General features: G+C 52.6%; 1 protein-coding gene across 6 annotated transcripts in view; it reads right to left on the reverse strand.

The window, feature by feature from the left end:
- Positions 1-1,525: 1,525 nt before the first annotated feature.
- Positions 1,526-17,247, reverse strand: part of TTC21A (tetratricopeptide repeat domain 21A) — a 31,459-nt gene continuing 15,737 nt past the window's right edge. For 3 of the 6 annotated variants that reach the window (XM_045509756.2, XM_045509757.2, XM_010945852.3), the window contains 20 exons: positions 15,509-15,606; positions 15,137-15,337; positions 14,344-14,473; positions 12,470-12,627; positions 12,062-12,277; positions 9,689-9,927; positions 8,819-8,891; positions 8,614-8,724; positions 8,192-8,330; positions 7,910-8,013; positions 6,506-6,694; positions 5,505-5,615; positions 4,768-4,849; positions 3,811-3,961; positions 3,422-3,583; positions 3,092-3,275; positions 2,720-2,993; positions 2,240-2,360; positions 2,032-2,099; positions 1,526-1,946 (listed from right to left, as the gene is read on the reverse strand). In XM_045509756.2, the coding sequence (XP_045365712.2) occupies positions 1,840-1,946; positions 2,032-2,099; positions 2,240-2,360; positions 2,720-2,993; positions 3,092-3,275; positions 3,422-3,583; positions 3,811-3,961; positions 4,768-4,849; positions 5,505-5,615; positions 6,506-6,694; positions 7,910-8,013; positions 8,192-8,330; positions 8,614-8,724; positions 8,819-8,891; positions 9,689-9,927; positions 12,062-12,277; positions 12,470-12,627; positions 14,344-14,473; positions 15,137-15,337; positions 15,509-15,606 (2,918 nt within the window). In that variant the 3' untranslated portion in view covers positions 1,526-1,839. The remainder of the gene's footprint in view (positions 1,947-2,031; positions 2,100-2,239; positions 2,361-2,719; positions 2,994-3,091; positions 3,276-3,421; positions 3,584-3,810; positions 3,962-4,767; positions 4,850-5,504; positions 5,616-6,505; positions 6,695-7,909; positions 8,014-8,191; positions 8,331-8,613; positions 8,725-8,818; positions 8,892-9,688; positions 9,928-12,061; positions 12,278-12,469; positions 12,628-14,343; positions 14,474-15,136; positions 15,338-15,508; positions 15,607-17,247) is intronic. The other 3 variants (XM_045509758.2, XM_010945853.3, XM_045509755.2) reach the window with 2 other exon arrangements.

A 17,247-nucleotide genomic window follows, 5' to 3' on the forward strand; every position in this document is an offset into this window, starting at 1 on the left:
ATGTTTGAGGCTTAAGTTGTTTTCCTGTGTCTGCCTCTGTTTCTATATGTTTTATCCTCCTCTTTGGCAGTTCTGTCACCCTTTAGGTATCTATCTCTTGCCATGGTCACATGGCCATATCGTCAGTGGCCATTAGAGAGCTCAGGGATTGGAGTCTGGCCTGTGGTGGGGCAGCCTGTCCCTGTAACCAGCTTGGGTGGGGACAGCCGGGTCTTAGGCTTCTCAGGGTGGAGTACCTCGGTGCATCAAGCTGCCTTGTGTCCCATCACACTGATCCCTGGGAACTCTTTTGCAGAGATTGCTCCAGCATGCATATTCCAAAACCAGCCTGGGGATCTGGGCGGCAGCCCCCCACAGCTCCAATACCCTAGCAGGAAGCCCCTGCAGGCTCCCAACCCAAGGACACAGCCCGTGGCTGGACTAAGCCTGTCCGCTCCCCATCTAGGGCCACAGGATCACTTCTTGTTTTTTGTTTTTTTTTTCTCTCAACAGAACCCACTCTAAGAAACTAGGCTGTAAAGCAGGTCATAATTAAGGCAGCTGGCTTCCCATAGGAATGATGGGAGTTACCTGGGGAAAGAGTTCCAGATCATTGACTCATACCAAGAGGCCATGTACCTGATCAGCAATATGTTACAAAAACACAGCTCGCAGCCATCAAGGACAACTCGGGCTAGAAGGGATCCTTACCCGTTCACTGTCACCAAACCTTCGTCACTGGACAACTTTGCCACATCTGCGTTCTACTCATACTAAGTATTTTACTTTGTATCAGTTTTATCAATATGCTTAAAAGTTAGAACCATTCTATGCCACAACACCCACGAATTCTCAAGTTTGTTGTGCTATTTTTCTCTGTTATATAAAGAAGATACTTAAACACACAGTTATTAAACTTAAAAATGTTTGCTGGATATCACTGGCAGGGATTTGTCATGATTGGGAACACACAGACCTAGTCTAATTTCCTGCCATAGAGGGGGACACAGACCCAGAGGGGAAGGTCACCTGGGGAGACTCTAGGCCTCCCAATTCAGAGTTCCTTCCCATGAGATCAGACTGGCCCATTACTGCCATCCTGAAAAACAGGAAGAGAGGTATTGGGAACACAGCAAAGGTGACTGCTGTCACCCTCTTGTCAGTGACAATCAACATTATTCATCTAACTAGGGACCACTGGTTTTGTCCCCTTAGGTTTTAAAAGGGTTTCTGGAGGATGAATTAGTTGGTCACTGTCTTTTACAAAAGCTGAAATGGGAACTAGTTTTCCTTGGGATGCATGTTCCTGCCCAAAGCAAGAATAATCAGGTTTGTCCCAAACTGATAAGGACCAGCAGAGGCCCGCTTAAGACATGGGGAGGAGGAGACAGAATGTATGGACAGAGTAGGACTTCTGGGCCACTGCCAGGAAGGATGCAGTGGGCAGCTTGGCAGGGAGAAGCGGTTGCTTCTTTAATCCAGGATTCTGGGGACCAGACAGGAGAGGGGAGGCATTTATGGGCTGACATAAAAATATTAAAATAGCTGTAGGGTATTTTTTTTAATCACCTCTTTGTTCCTCTCTGCTCCCTGAGAGTCTGGGATAGAAGGGGGGCCCATTAGAAGTTGTCCAATAAGCCCAGCAGAAGCTAAGGTGGCTGATCTCTTTCTTCCCCAGAGCAAAACTGCTTCTTGTGCCTTAAAAACACAAAGCCTTGGGGTGCCCCTTAGACCAGATGAGGCATGATTCAAATTAACCACACACAATAAAGAAATGGGGAAGAATATGTTATTCTCTGAACCTCTTCTCCCCTGACCCACTTCCCACTCCTCCATGAAACTTCTGTAGGTTGATGGCTTCTACCCACCCTGGTTCCCACTGACCACATCTATGGCCGCAGAGACCCTTGGGCCTTTTCCAGAATTTCTTCTCTGATTTTGGGGTAGTGGGGGTGCTCCCTGAGGACCTGGGACAGAGAGAGAAGGGGTGTGAAACATCAGGCAGGGGGCCCCGCCGCTGTACCAAGCCCCCCGCCACTGCCAGCAGCTCACATTGTGGCAGACTTCGATGGCCTCCACGAACCTCTTGTCCTTCAAGTAGTTGAAAGCGAGTCTGAAGCCTGTCCCGGGGCAGGGAGAATACAGATAAGGGCTGGCACCTGGATGACCCGAAAACTCCTCGGGTTCCCACAACAGTCAGAACACAGGCTTTGTGCCCACCTCCCTCCTGTACCAGGTACACCTGGCCTGGCTGCCTTACCAATGGTGGGGTTGGTGTGATGGCTGTACTTCCAGGCCAGCTCGTAGTTGGTGGCTGCATCCTTGTAGGAATGCTCCCTCTCCATGATGAAGCCCATGTACTCGTAGGCCTTGCAGCAGGACTGCAGGGAAAGCCGGTCAGAGCCTCCGCGGAGGGGAAGCCACATCCCGTCCCAGCGCTGGGGTGGGACACAGTGGGAGCCAGGGATGGGCAGTGGGCTGCATTAGCCCAAACCACTAGGAGACCCCAGCAGCACCTCGCATTCTTGGCGAGGGGTGACCGTGAGCCCCCTTCTCAGTTATTCTGAAACTAATGTGTCCAGTTCTGACCTGCCAAAGCCTCTCCAGGCTCCACCCACCCCTCCCGGCAGGCCCCTCGACCTTGAGGCCCTTTCCCATTTCTCTTCCCCTTTCCCTGTCCCTGGTCGGGGGCTACCTTGCTCCCCATGCTCTGTGGTGCATGTGCCCCGGCTTGTCCCACCTCTTTCATCCCCAAAGCCCACTCGTCCCGACGGCGGCGCACTCCTCGCCTTGTTGTACTGCACGCAGCGCCGCAGCAGCTCCGAGGCCAGGTCGAACTTGCTGCCCTGGCAGTAGATGTCGGCCAGCAGGAGCCAGCTCTTCTCCAGGTCCTCAGCCTCGGCCAGTGCCCACGGAGCCTTGGCCAGACGCTTCAACTGCGTGCGCGCCTTGGGGACCTGCTTCAGCAGCATGTAGGCCTGCGCCATGGCCAGCAGAGCGGGGACGCTGTCCTTCTGTGGGGGTGGGAAGCAGGCATTGTCGTGCCGGGCCCTGGGACCCTCCCCGCCTGCCTGCCCTCCTGCCTGCCCTCCCTTCCCAGTAGCCCGCGCACCTCGGCCTGGGCCATCTCAATGAAGGTGCCCAGGGCCGCCTCCACATTAGCCTTCTCCCTGGTGGCCAGCAGGCACAGGCTCTGCAGCAGCCGCAGCTGGGTCTGGCCCCAGGCGGAGTGCGGGTAGAACTCCCGCAGCAGCTTCTCTGCGGTGCGCACGCCGTGCTGCTCCCATTCCTTCCTGCTGGTGGAGCCGCAGGCATCAGACGCTGAGCTGGAGGGCGTCAGCCTGCCGTTGTGACCCTCACCGGGCCTCGACCCAGAGGCCATAGGCTCTCCGTGCCTCCCCCAGGGTCCCGCCCCTGCCTCGCCGCCCAGCCAGGCCCTCACTTGCTCTCAGCCACCAGGTTCTCGAAAGCTTCTCCACCCATGATCTCGTTGTCTGGGTTCAAACAGATCTGCACCATGTAATAGGTGGCGCTCTGGCCCCAAGTGCTGTCCCTGCGCGCTTTGTTCAGGAACTTCAGGGCTTCATTGGGCTGCCCTAGGTACCTGTGGTGGACGAGAGAAGCACCAAGAATCAGATAGGGAATCTGGCCTGGAGACTGCAGGGACATACAAGGCTCACTCTGGGAATCTGCATAAAGCAGGGGCAGGATCGCTGGTCTCCCTACTTCCAGATCTGGAAACTGAGTTTCTGCTTCCCTAGCAAAGCCCTGTACGTCTGTTAGGGAGAGCCTCCTGCGCATAACTGCAGACACCGCCCCCCTACAACCCACCAGCAGTAGATGCCCCTGCAGTAGTTGAACCCTGGCTCCCAAGGCACCCGGCTGGACATCTTCTTGGCCAATTCAAAGAAGGCAGGGGCATCTTCAAGTTTGCCACTTCTTCGCAGCAGATCGATTAGTTTGTTCAATACAGGAAAATTGTCTAAAAGAAGAGAGCAGAAATCTCCAGGCTGTGATAACCAATTGCTAATTCAGGCAGGGTGCTCTGTGACCTGGCAGGGAGAGGGGAGGGAGGACCAGGAGACACTACTCATCTGAACTGAGCAGGGATATCCCAGCAGCTCCAGTGTCTCCACTGGTCTCCAGTGAGACACAATGAAGTAAGTACTCTTATTGTCCCCATTTTACAGATGAGGCGACTGAGGAACAAAGAAGTGCAGCAATCTGCCAAAGGTTACATAGCTGGTAAGTGAAAGACCAGGATTCTTACCTAGCTGGTCTGGCTCCAGGACCCACACTGCTAACGGCTACAATCTGCTGGGCCTCTGGGCGACTCTGCTGTGGGCCTGACTGGGGCTCCAGCCTGAGTCTCCTGTTCGGCTCAAGCCTTCTCCAGCAAGAAAAGGTGGTTTTATGCTGCAGTGAGTGGGAATGGAGCTGTATATCGAGGTAAATTTCTAGCCACCTTCAGGTGGCTGTGACCTCAAAAAGGGACTTCTGTTGAGCCCCAGTGTCTGTGATTTGGGGACAGACAGGCTGTCTCGGGTCCAGTGCCAACTGCTGCCCTGCCTGAGACCAGGAACTGGCCCCTTGGACTTGGGAAGGGCCAGCATGTTCCACTGGGACTTTATCAGCTTCCTGCCTCTCTGGGAACAATCAGAGAGGAAGGGGCTTCCCTGCCCGGTCAGGAAGGAGGGGAGAGGGCCCACCCTTCTAGGAGAGAGCAGCCCTGGCTTGGTGGGAACTGACACAGGCAGTCTCAGTGGGCAGCTCCAGGCAGGCAGTTACCTGGCGCTTTCTCCAGGACTTGGTGGTAGAGATTGATGGCAGCTTCATATTTCTGTTTTCTAAACATCAGGTCAGCCATCATCTATCAGAAAAACCCACAATGCTGGGACAGCCACTTGCATGGGCGTGTTGGGGAGGCTGTGGGGAGCAGTAAGGAGGGAAAGTGGGAGAGGACTTCCTTCCTGTCGCCTCTCTGGGCACTGGGAGAAGCTGCCACAGGAGAAGCCCAAGAGGCGGGGCGACCCTGGGGAAGGGGAAGGTGGGTGAGGATGGAAGTGGGAAGGAAAAGCCAGGGGTAGACACCCACGGAACCGGTCCCTCCGCCCCCATCTGAGAACTGCCAGCTCCAGGTGATGAGGTGGAATGGGGATTCTCCACCTCCGCTGGGGCAGCCCTGGAGGTGGTCTGGGTGACCAGGAAGAGAGAGGTGGCACTGGGGAGGGCTGTTCCCACACACTTCCCGAAGCCCCAGGAACCTGGCCCACCCATGCCTTCACCCGTGGGTGTGGTTTCCCCTGGAGTGAATCAGCCTCCCCACCTTCCCTCAGAGTGGCCTGGGAGGTCGATGCTGCCCCCTGCTGCCAGCCCACCCCTCCTGTCCGAAGGACAGCAGGTCCAGTGCTGAGTCCACTTTTGGGGGCAGGTCAGCCAGGCATCTGGGGTTATGGGGCTAGGAAGTAGCCGGCATGTGGTCACAGGGCTGGGGAGGGCAGGGAAGAGGTCCCGGAGCCTCTCACCACAGAGGCCATCTCATGGTTGTTCTCGGTCTGCAGGAGGATGGCGCACTGCTGCTCGCACAAGTCCAGGTGCCCCTGCAGGAGGTAGAGCCGCGCCAGCTCCAGCTCCACCTGGACAAGATTGGATATGATAACTAAGCAATGAGCATCATGGGAAAACTTGGGGACTGATGCCTTGTTCCTGCATCAGCTCTGCCTTCCAAATATGTCTTTGATCTGCTAGGAAAATGTCTCTGGTCCTCCTAGTCTCCCACCCAATACTCCAGTCACACCAGGCCTTTTACTAACCTCTGACAGTCAGGATCTGGTTAACTCATACTCATCCTTCAGCTTTAGCTCTGACCTCACCTCCTCCAGGAGGCCCTCTGAGACCAGACTCTGGGACAGGTGCCCCTCTTCTGAGTTCCTATAGTGCCCTGAGCCCCCTGCGGGTATCACATGGTATTAGAACTGTGTATGTACTTGTCTGTACCCTGTGCCTGAGGGCAGCCTGTGGGCAAGGAGTAGGTACAGGGCCTAGCACAGTACCTGGCACACACCGGGAACCTGTTCAGTGAGAGCATATTAAATACACGAGTGGGTCTGTCACTAAGCTCTTCATCTACTCCTTAGCGTGAACTCCAGCTACCTGAAGCCACACCTGCTGAGCAACGCTAAACCTCCTTGGAAGCTTAGCCTGGGCTTCACACCCAAAGAGCCCCTGCCAACTACCCTCTCATCGTCTCTCCACCTATAAGGGGGACCTGAAAACGCCAGACTAACCTGCAGTGTCTTTCAGTAATGCCTTCCCTGCTCCACCCACCATGTATGGCTGTCCAAAGATGGGCTTCCAGCCTTGCTCTGAGGGCTGCAGTGGGTGGGGGCCCAGGGGTCCCTGCCCCTTGCACCTGCAGCTCCTCAGGGAGACACAGAGAGGGAGCTGGCCTCCACTCCTGGACAGGGAGCTCTGCAAGGCTCTGTGCCCCAAGAGACGGAACAGGGTCTCACTCTAATGATCCCACCTTATTGTCAGTGGGCGAGTAGGAGAGGGCGTCCTTGTAAGACCGCACTGCCTTGGTGAACTCCTTCTCGGCCAGGTAGTACTCCCCAAACTGGATGCAGATGGAGGATGCTAGTTGCTTCTGGGAGGGGATCATTTCCGGTTGCTCCAGGGGGACACGCTTCAAGATCCGAGACTGGAGGTCCATGGCCTTGGGAAACCAGCAAACTCAGCATCAGAAACCTGGAGCCTGATGTGCCAGATCTCAGGCCAATTCACAGTAAGTCCCCAAGCTCTCATCTCAGGGCCAGCCGTCTTAGAAGGGGCATCTCAAGGGCGCTTGAGCAAATGTAGGTCACTCCGGACAGGCGAGACCACTGGCTGAGTACTCAGGAGGCGAGCTGGCACTGCCTCTGGGGCAGGAGCAGAAGCAAAGGCACTTGAACAAAACACTCTATTGTACTCAACTTGTTTACCTGTTTCCATCACACCTTGGCACTCATTACGTCTAATTTGCTTCAGCTGTCCTACAGGCTAGACCAAGCACACAGTAGGTACTCAACACAGGCTGCATTTTGATGGGTGTATTCATTCTGAATAATGCCCTGCTTGGGATCTGAGGCAGCCCCCACCAATGTGCACGACATACAATGATCCAGTGAGTAAACAGAGAGCATCAGGGCAAGAGGAAATGATGATGCCAGCGTTAAGTTTTGGGAAGCGGGCACAAGTCTGCCCTTGGTTCACCGAGGGCCAAACAGAGGAATGGAAAGCCAGTGGGAAACAAAAGAATACGTCATCTCAAGCAGAGATGCTCTCCAACCACAGAACACACCCCAGGGGTAAGTGCCAGGCCACATGCTCAGATAGAGGAGTGAGGAGGGCGTGGCAAGAATGGCCAGGAGTCTCCCGTCAGGAGCAGCCCAGTGGGGAGAGTGTGGGTTGGGACAAGCCAGACCCAGTTCAAATCTCAGTCCCACCACTTACTAGCAGTGACTTTGGGTATATTTCTTAACTTCTTTGAGCCTTACCTGTCAAATAGAATGTCACAGAGCTCATCTCAAAGAGCTACTGTGAGAATTAAATAAGAAAACAAAAAGCCGAGTACAGAACTCAGCACAGAGCATTCAGTGCAAGGGAGCTGCTGGCATTGTCTGTTACCATCAGCATCAGCATCCTTGAGGACAAAGGCACTGTCTGACCCCCTGCCTTCTCCAGCCCAGCTCAGCTGGGCTCAGAGGACTTGAGTGCACCATCAGTAAAAGAGCAAGGGCGGGGGAATGAATGGAAGGTGGAGGGCAGAGTGGTAACCTAGATCCTCTTTTGAGGACCAGGCCTGGAGCCTTCCAGTCCTATCTATTCTATCCTATCTTCAGCTCCCATCAGGAAATAGCAGATAAAGAGCTTGCATCTACTTGTCAATTACCTTGTTCAAAGTTTCTACCACATCTTCTTTTTTATGGCTCTTGTAAACCTTTGCCAGCAAAAGTAAGCACTTGACATCATTCATCATGGATGGGATGTCTTTGACTGCAAAATGGAAACTCAAATTAGTGCTTTCTGGCCCCTGGGAAGCGGGGGATGGACCAAGGATGGGGACTAGGTTCAGAGCCCGTCCCCTGCACCATTCTGCAGGAGAAGAGGGTGTGGGCCGAGGGCAGTCTGTCTGCTCCGAATGCTAGGGGACTGAGTTACAGTGCTGCCTCACCAAAGTCATGATCCAGTGCCTGCTTCAGAATTCTTTCTGCTTTGTTGAACTTCTTCAGCTTCAGAAGCAGTTCAGCCAGATCACAGCACAGAAAGTCCTGTCCACTAATCTTCTGAGCAGCCTCATAATAATTAATTGCCTTGGTGCCAACAGGAAATGTCGGCATCAGGGCTGGTTATACGCTTGAGCACCGCACACTGCGTGCCCCTCCAGAACACAGAAGCCTCTGAGGTGAAGGCCTCCTGGCTGGCACATGACTCAAACCTCAGCCTCAGTACGTGGGGGTGGGGGGTGGGGAGTTGCTGAGTTTTCCCCTTGGCACCCAGTTCAGCAGGGTCTCCCCTCCCATGCAGCCCCTCACCCGTGCACCCTCCTCCATCTTCCCTGCTGGGCTGGCCCTCCCCACCCGAGTCCAGCCTGACCTTGGTGTACTGGTGGGTCTTCACGTAAGCTTGCCCAATCCTGCTGACCAGCGATGCATCGTGTGGGTTCTTTCTGTAGGCTTCGTTGTAGACCTCCAGGGCCTTCTCAGGCTATGGGGGAAAGGGTCAGGGGTCTCTCTCGTCTCTCTCATGGGAGAAGTGAGACTGGGGGTCCACTTGGCAAGGCCATGAGGCCTTCACTCACCTCCTGAATGTTCATGAAAGCATCACCCAGTAGCAGACTGGTGTGGGGGCTGGGCAGATGTTCACAGAGCTCCCTGCAAAAGTAAGCACCTGCACTTAGACCTGTGTGTCCTTCCTATTCCTGAATCCACTGCCTCCTCTTTCCCGTTCATTCTGGCTGACATTCATTCATTCATTCAGTCACTCATCATCCAATACTTATTAGTTCATATGAGGCAGGTGCTGGAGCCCTTCGTCCGGGCTCCCCTCATCTGTCATCTGGACCACTGCCAGCACTTCCACCCATTCCTCTGACCTCCGCTCCCAGCCCCTCAACCCTCTTCACGAGGCAGCCTGCTCTTTCTAAACCTCCAGTGTGACTGTCACCCCACTGTTTACTGGTTTCCCACTGCTCTTGGCATCACCTCCCCAATGCCCCAGACAGCACTCTCCTTCCACCTGACCTGCAGAGATGGAGTTTTGCCTGAGAAAGGGGACAGGGAAGGGACCCTTGAGGTCCCAATGTCAAGTCGGAGAGGCAGCAGCTTGGGGCTATCCACCCGTGCTCTCCATCCTCCTTTGCTCACATCGGTCACATCTGAGTTGCTGAACATTTCCTCAAGGAGTAGTGGGGCCAGGGGCCAGGGCAGAACCATGGTTCCCCCAGGATGTGAGACATGGTGGCATGGGCAAGCATGACTCAGGGCAGATGCAGCCCTGTATCCTCACAACTCAGCAGCAAGGCGACAGGACCGACCCATCACGCTCAAATTCTAACCCATGGGAAAGTCCATACTTTCCTCAAACACACTCTGAAGACCCAGATTGCAGGGGACAATCTGGAGAAAACACTCCCTAAGACGCTCCTGGGGCGGAGGCTGTCAGAGCTCACCGGTAGCACCCGATGTAGAGGCGGACGTCCTTGCGCGTCTGCAGGTAGATGCTGGCCATCTTCTCCTTGGCCTCCGTGTAGCAGGGCTGCTTGGGTGTGACGTTCCTCAGCACGCTCAGCGCCAGGTCCACGTCCCCCTTGCTCAGGGCCAAGTCCACGTTGGCGATGGTGATGCGGATCTCCTCTGGCGTACCGCTGAACTCGATGATGGCGTCCTGCATGATCTTGGTGGCCTCGTGCTAAGACATGGGGAGCCAACAGACCTCCATCTGCCGTCACCCACCACATGTGGCCTGACAACACTTAAAACCTCTTCTGGGAAGCTTAAAGCCGCCCTCCCGTTTCCACTCTTGCCCCCAGAGAGACACGGGACACGGAGACAGCTGGGAGCTATCCTGCAACACAGAAGCCAAGACACAATGGCCCACCTCCACCTCAGAGCGGCAGGAAGGAGAGAGAGCCCTTGCGTGTCCATGGCCACTGTTCCTGGAGGGTGGGGTCAGCTGGGGTGCACCAAAGCCCTGACTGTGAGCACCTGCCCTGGGCATCCCAAAGTCTGTTGTCAATTCAGCAAGGGCAAGCCTACTTCCTAGGTTTCTCAAGGGACTGCATTTTATAATTTTATAATGCTATCATTGTTTCCTGGGGCTGCTTTCTTTAACTCTGCCAGCTGACCTATCATCTTTCCCTGTTTTACTAGGACCCCTTTGTTGATCTCTTATGCTCTACTTTGAGCTGGTTTTACAAGATTCCATGTTCTTTTTATTTTCCTTGAGTGCAGTAAAGTTTCCTGAAAAAATATTTCTTCTATTTTTTATAGTATTCTTTCTCCCAAAGTGTAATTTCTACTTGTCTTTTTCTTGTTATTTCTCTTTCCTTTCTCTCTCTTCTCTTGCTTTCCTCCCCTCCACCCTCCCTTCTTTTTCCTCTCTTTCATTTCTCCCATCCCTCCCTCCCTCCCTCCCTTTCTCATAACCATCTATAGTTCCATGTTGGACCCCTTCCCATCACCACTCATCCTCTAAGGGGAACAGCTCCATCTAACCCTGCCCTTTTCTCAAGAACCAGGCTGGGGAGAGAGCGCCCTGGCACAGCGGCCCTGGGAGCACATCTCCCCTTAGCTTTCTGTGGGTCCTCCCTTTGGCGGTGAGAAGCTGGGCTCAGGATGGACCCCATGGCTCCCAGGGAAGGCCACAGCTCACAGATCTGTTATTTTAGCAAAGCAAGCTGCAAAACTGGTTTTCAGGTTACTTCCCTCCTTTCTTTCCTCTGGCCCATCTCTTCTAGACAGGAGCCCAGGGCAGAGAAAACCACGGACACATTTCAACAGGGAGTTCCTGGTCAGTAACCCTCCCTGGAGCTGGGTTCCTTTAGGGATGCCCCTGTTTTTCCTGGTGTGACCACATCTCCAGTTCAGAGTTTCAAGCAAATGCAGGAACCTCACTCCCCCTCACTGCACCCTGACTTCTCTCTCTTCCCCTGATGGGAACTTGTGAAAGGATAGGACTCTTGCTGGCCTGTTCTCCTTTACCCCCAGGCCCCACCGCAGCGCCTGGCATAGATAGCAGGCCCTCAATCAACAGCTGAATACATTTTGTTACAGATGGAGATTCCTTCTCTACTCTTAATTCTTGTGTTCTTTTTTTGACAGATTTAAAGGAGGAAAGTACAATAAACAGGATTTCACACTCCCATCTTTGCCATTTTTAACTTTAAGGAGAAAAGGCCACATGGGCTGGTTTCTTCTCTATGCCAGGATCATCACAGGAGAAAGTCCAATGTCCCAGGAGCTCTGCTGGCAAACACCCTCCCGGTGAGCAGGTGAGCAGGTGAGCAGGTGAGGCCAGTGAGGCCAAGGGAGTACGTGGAATCCAGCTCCCCTAGGCTTTGCCCCTGACTCTGTGTTCCCCATTGCTCCTGTGTACCAGCATAGGATGCCCAGGTGCTCCCCGCCTTTGCTCAGCCATTCCATCCAAGGCCCCAGGGCTGCCTCATACAGTTGAGCAGGCTGTACACTGCAAAATTCCAAGGGGACACAACCGGCATCCACTGGAACAGTGTACTGCCCAACCTGCACAACCATCTGTGGTGGCCCTGATGGGCCTGTGTGCTCTGCCTCCCTGAGATCCTCATGCGGACAGTGGGGTAGGCAGGGGACAGATCATGCAGGGCTCAGCAGGGCGTGGACTTGATCTTGAGGTCAATGGGAGTCACTGAAGCCTTTTAGGCAGGGGAGAAATAGGCTCCCAAATGAATAAAGACTCAAATAAAGCACAAGGAGACATCAGCCAGAATCAAAGAGCCTGGTTCCCAGGCCCACTCTGGACCTCCAGCCTGCCCGAGCACCAAGGAAGAGAGTGTGGCATTTCTTACCAGTTCCCCATTCATCCGGAGGGCATCTGCCAGTTCCAGTAGGATGGATACCCGCTCACTGGGCCGCACCGAGGGCCCACGGAACTTCTTGCTTTCTTCCATCTTCTGAGTTGGTAATTTTACGATCATCTTCAGTGCCTTTATGGCTTCTGGGTAGTCCCCAGACTTGTTGAGGGCCCTGGCCTTGATGAAATGGTAGAGGGGGTGGTCTCGGACCTAGAGGAACAGAGCAGAGGTGGGGCTCCAGCACCCAGAGGACAGAAAGCCACAGGGGCCCACAGAGCCTGTGCAGCAGAAGGGACTGGGGGATACAGGCAGCTCCTAGGGCTGCTTTCCCAAGGCAAGTGAAGGCTGCAGCTAACTGAGCTGTGTGACGCTGAGTGGGTGACAGGGCAGAGGGGTTTGCACCTGGAAGTTGTGGCTGACGCCCAGCTCCAAGCAGTGGGAGCACATGGCAAAGTTGCCCTGAGCCAGGTAGATCTGGGCCATGAGGAGGTGGGCGTCCACGAAGGTGGGGTCCAGCTCTAGGCAACGCTGCAGGATGCTCTGGGCATTCTCCAACTCTCCTAGAAACAATAAACAAAGCTCTACATCCAGGGATGCTTGGGGACTCTCAGGACTGGATATGTAAAGGCAGAATAAATTTTACATGTCCTTTTCCCCAGAAATACCCAAGTTGGGCATTTTATCCAGCTCTGTTCTGCTCCACTTAGAGGTCTCTTCCTAAAATTAGAACTGCACAGTTTTTGCCTTGACCCAGACAAAAGCCAGGAAACTCAAGCCTTGGTGTGACCCCTCCCTTCTCCCTGTACCCTCAGGGAGATGGCTAAGTCACTGCACTGCTCCATCTGGAAGCTCGGGGAAACACTTAAGTCTCGATTCCCACCCCTAAGAGCAGAACAAAACCTAATAATAATAGCAACTATAATAGCCACAACCGAAGAAACACCTGCTCTGTGCCAACACAGGCAAAGCACTTCAGAAAGGCTAGTTTAATACCTGCCTGTCACTCACTGCAGGCTTGGTATTACCATGCTTGTCTTTTACACGTAGGACTGAAACTTCAGTGATGTAAGTTACTCTCTTAGAAGGGACAAACTCAGCAGTTAAATCCAGGGCCACTGGCTTCTGAAGCTGAGCTCTGAATGCCTGGGCACCATGGGCTGAGAAGCCCCCCCTGCAGCCTGGCTGGCCCTTCGCAGGCAGCAGTGGCAGCCCAGGGGTCAGGTCCAGTGAGGTGGTGGGAAAGCCCTCCTCTCTCTGCAGTCAGGTCCCTCAACAGCTCCTGCTCGGGGTCTATAACCCGGGCACTGGCTTCTGGGTCCCAGACTCCCTGCTCCTTCCTTGTGTACTGCAGAAATGTGAAGATGTCACCATGGCAACCTAAGCAGCTGGAGACCTTGCTTTGTCCCTAAAGCTGCTGGCAGCTGGCGGCACCCCTGTGGGGTTGGGGGGATGGAGGGTGGTGGCAGGGGTTCTGTCCTTGCCTTGTACCCAGGAGACCTTGAAGCTGTGGGTAAACCTGGCACCCAGATGGACACTGGGAGGACTGAGGGTGAAGACAGGGGAGCTCTTAGCAGAGGGCAACCCACACAGAGCCAGAGCACATAGGCACGCCACAGCATTCTGGATTCTTTGGAAGCCTCTGGACAAGAGATCAGCTTGGCTTTCAGGCAGACAGGGGTAAAAGGCCGAAGGGAGAGAGTATTTCAGAGGGTAACAGGCACCCATGGAAGGCTCCCCTCTCCTTCTCTCTCTGGGATCTGGGCCTTGATATGAGAGGGTGGACGGGTACCATTCTGGCTGCTGGAGGCTCTGAAAATCGAATGGTACAGGGTCTCACTTCCCCATGAGACCTTCCTGACCACCTTTTAAAAACTGCAACCCTGTCACCCCCGCACCCCTTCCTCACTTTACTTTTCTCCAGTGCAAGACTACGTTTATTGTCTATGTCCCCTACATCCTTACATGGAGGATGCAAACTCCATGATGAACTTCTTGCCTGTTGTGAGTACTGTTGTAGCCCAGGATTAGAGCAGTGCCTGCACCTAACGCAAGTTCAGTGATTATTACCTGGCACAGATCAAGTCAGCAATCAGCAAAAGGGCTGAGTGGGAGAGACCCCTGCTGGTGGGGAGTCAGGACGGAGTCTTGGGGATTGGAGGCTGGAAGGAGTGGGCAGGTCTGGTGAGGGTGAGGGTGTGTGCGTGGAGTAGCCCAGGCATGAAGCCTGTGGACGCTAACCCAGGGGCCCCACTGGCCACAAGGGCCCACAGGCTCACCTGAGAGATACTTGACCTGGGCCATGACATACAGCGGGTCGATCAGAGCTGGTGCTGCCTTGACTACAGGATTCAGGATCGCAGCAACTTGTTTAAGAAGCGGAGACACGATCTGGCCTGGCAACCGGGGCTGTAGGAACACGGGGGTCTGGCTGCATGGTTTCCACTATGCCAAGAGAGACTCTTGGAGCACTCAGAAAACAGCAAAGGAATTTTACTTTATTCCACACATATTCATCATCCACTCTGTACCATCTCTCGTACATTTGCTAGAACATAAGCTCCAGAGAATGAGGACTTCCTTTTGTTCACTGTGTGTCCCCACTACCTGCATGGCGTCTGGCACATGGTACTGCACTCAATAAATATTTGTGGAAAGACTCATTATAAGGCACTAGGGGGATATTAAGGCCTGTAAGATACGACCCTTGCCCACAAGGAATCTCAACTGGCTGGGAAAGCAGGACAAACAAGTAAAGACCAATATATTTCTTAGAAGACGTCTGGGAAAAAGGGAGCCCAGGTCTTCTTTAGGATAAATGCAGGGGCCTGGGCCAGTGCCCTGCTCCTTCACGGCGGGCCCTGAACCACAAGCATCAGCATCACCTGGCAGATGGAGGGCTCGCACGCTGCTTCCCAGAAGCTTGGCTCGCTGCACCTGTGAGTGTGGAGAGCACTGGGCTCCCCAGCCACCTGAGGCTCAGAGCAGCCAGGTGTCTGGCAAGGTGAGGTCCTGCCTCTGTCCAGACCTGTCCTCCAGACCCCTCCCCATGAAGAAGTACCTTCCTCTAACCTGCTTGGGGCAGAAGAACAAGTACTCCTTGGCGATGCAGACCAGGAAGAAGGGGTCGAGCCTTTCGAAGTACTCAGGGCCCAGGGGGAGGGCCTGCATGTTGGAGAAGTGCAGCTCGGCTGCCTCCTTCAGCAGCGCTGTGGTCTCCTGCTCCCCCTTGTGCTTCCTGGACGCCAGGAGGGCTTGGAGGAAAACCAGCACCTGTGGGAGGCAGGCCCTGGTCTTGCAAGCCACGCCCACTGGGCAGAGTCAGCAGGCCCGCAGGGCGAGGGAGACGCCTAGGCCGTCTTGGCTGCTCTACTGGAAGCTGGGGTTGGGAGGAGGGAGGGCGACACGATCCTGGAGCAACCCAGGCCCCCAGAGAGCTCTGACCTCAGACTTCCCAAGGGACTGCTGCACCTCCTTCAGGAATTCCAGCTGGTGCTCGGCCTCCTCCAGGTGGCCCTCTAAGATCTGGCCCCAGATGATCCCTGGGAAGGGGACAGAAGAAGGATGAGCATCCAGCTCCGAAGCAGAGCCAGCAGTCCAGCAGGCCAAGGCGCAGGGATGAGACAGCGGACGGCAGGGGAACTTCCAACATCTTCATAAAGTTAAAGAGTAATAAATGCTTATAGTAAAGAATTCAAATAGTACAGGGAACTATTTTCAATACCTTGTAATGGTTTGCAGTGAAAAAGAATATCAAAAGGAACACACACATATATGTATGTGTATATATATATGTGTGTGTATATATATTTATATATATATATATGAATCACTGTACTGTACACCAGAAATACATTGTAAATTGACTATACGTCAATTAAAAAAAAAGAATTCAAATTACAAGGCAAGAAAAACACCCCCAACTCACACTCTGGCTTTAACCGTGTCTCTCTCTAGAGGAACACTATTAACAGTTTGAAGATATATTCCTTCAAACATCTTTCAAAGCATTTCACATTATCAGTGTTTACCACATTTTCCCATCCGTTCATACAAATCTACCCCATGCTCTTTAATGATTTAATACTCCACTGTGGATGTAACCATTTATTTAACTATTGCCCTTTTGAAGGCCTCCTCATTTCATATTTGGTTTGTCTTGCAATGCCATGGTCAGCATTTTTGTGTGTTCTGCATCCTGAAATAGAGTAGGCGGGTCAAAGGGCCCGCGTATCTAAAACGTTGCTACGTGAGGTCAGCTTGCCCTCCAAGGATATTTAAATTAATCTTACTGCCGAGAATTTGAAAGTGTCCTTTCTTTTCCCACAACCTCACAAACACGTTTTGCTCTTTACCACTCTAAAAAGTGAGTAGTAACTCATTTTAATTCATTTTACTTTTTATTTATTAGGGAGAATGAGCATCTTTTCATATACTTAATAGCCTTTTCTTTTCTACTGTGAATTTCCTGTTCATAGCCTTTTTTTTTATTCTGTTCTTTTTTTTTCTGTTCTGTTCCTAGCCTTTGGCTGATTTTCTCTGGACTGATTTCTTTCTCTCTTTCTCTATACATATATACACACACACACATGTATTTTCTTTATATATATGTATATTATATAATAAACATTTAATATTTTATATGTAAATATATAAATGTATTATATATATTTATAAATGTTTATATTCTCTTTATATATACCTTTTATTGCAAACATTTTCCATTAGTTTGCCATTTACCTTTTAACTATTTTTACAGTGTATTTTGCCATCCATTGGTTTTACATTTGACATAGTCAAATTAGTAAAATATTTTCCTTTACAGCTTCTGAGTTTGTGGTCAGGCTTAGAATCCCCCAGGGACGCCAAGTCCAATTTAATGTTTATGTTTAAATGCCTAATTCATCTGGAACTGATTTTTGAGTACGGTGTAAGAAGGGCATTTACCTTCATGCTTTTCAGAAGGATAGCCAGGTGTCCGACTACGAGTTGTTGGAACTCCATTGGTTTGAAATGTCATTTTTATCATAAGACCTGTTTCTGTCCCATTTATCTATTTGTTTATTCCAGCGTTGACCTCAAACTGACTTCACTACTCTTGTGATATGTTTTGCTGTTGGGGAGGACAAATCCCTTCTGCCCCCACTGTTCTTCTTTTATAAGATACATTCCTTGGCCATTTT

Source organism: Camelus bactrianus, chromosome 17 (genome assembly GCF_048773025.1).
Source record: "Camelus bactrianus isolate YW-2024 breed Bactrian camel chromosome 17, ASM4877302v1, whole genome shotgun sequence".
Lineage (NCBI taxonomy): Eukaryota > Metazoa > Chordata > Mammalia > Artiodactyla > Camelidae > Camelus > Camelus bactrianus.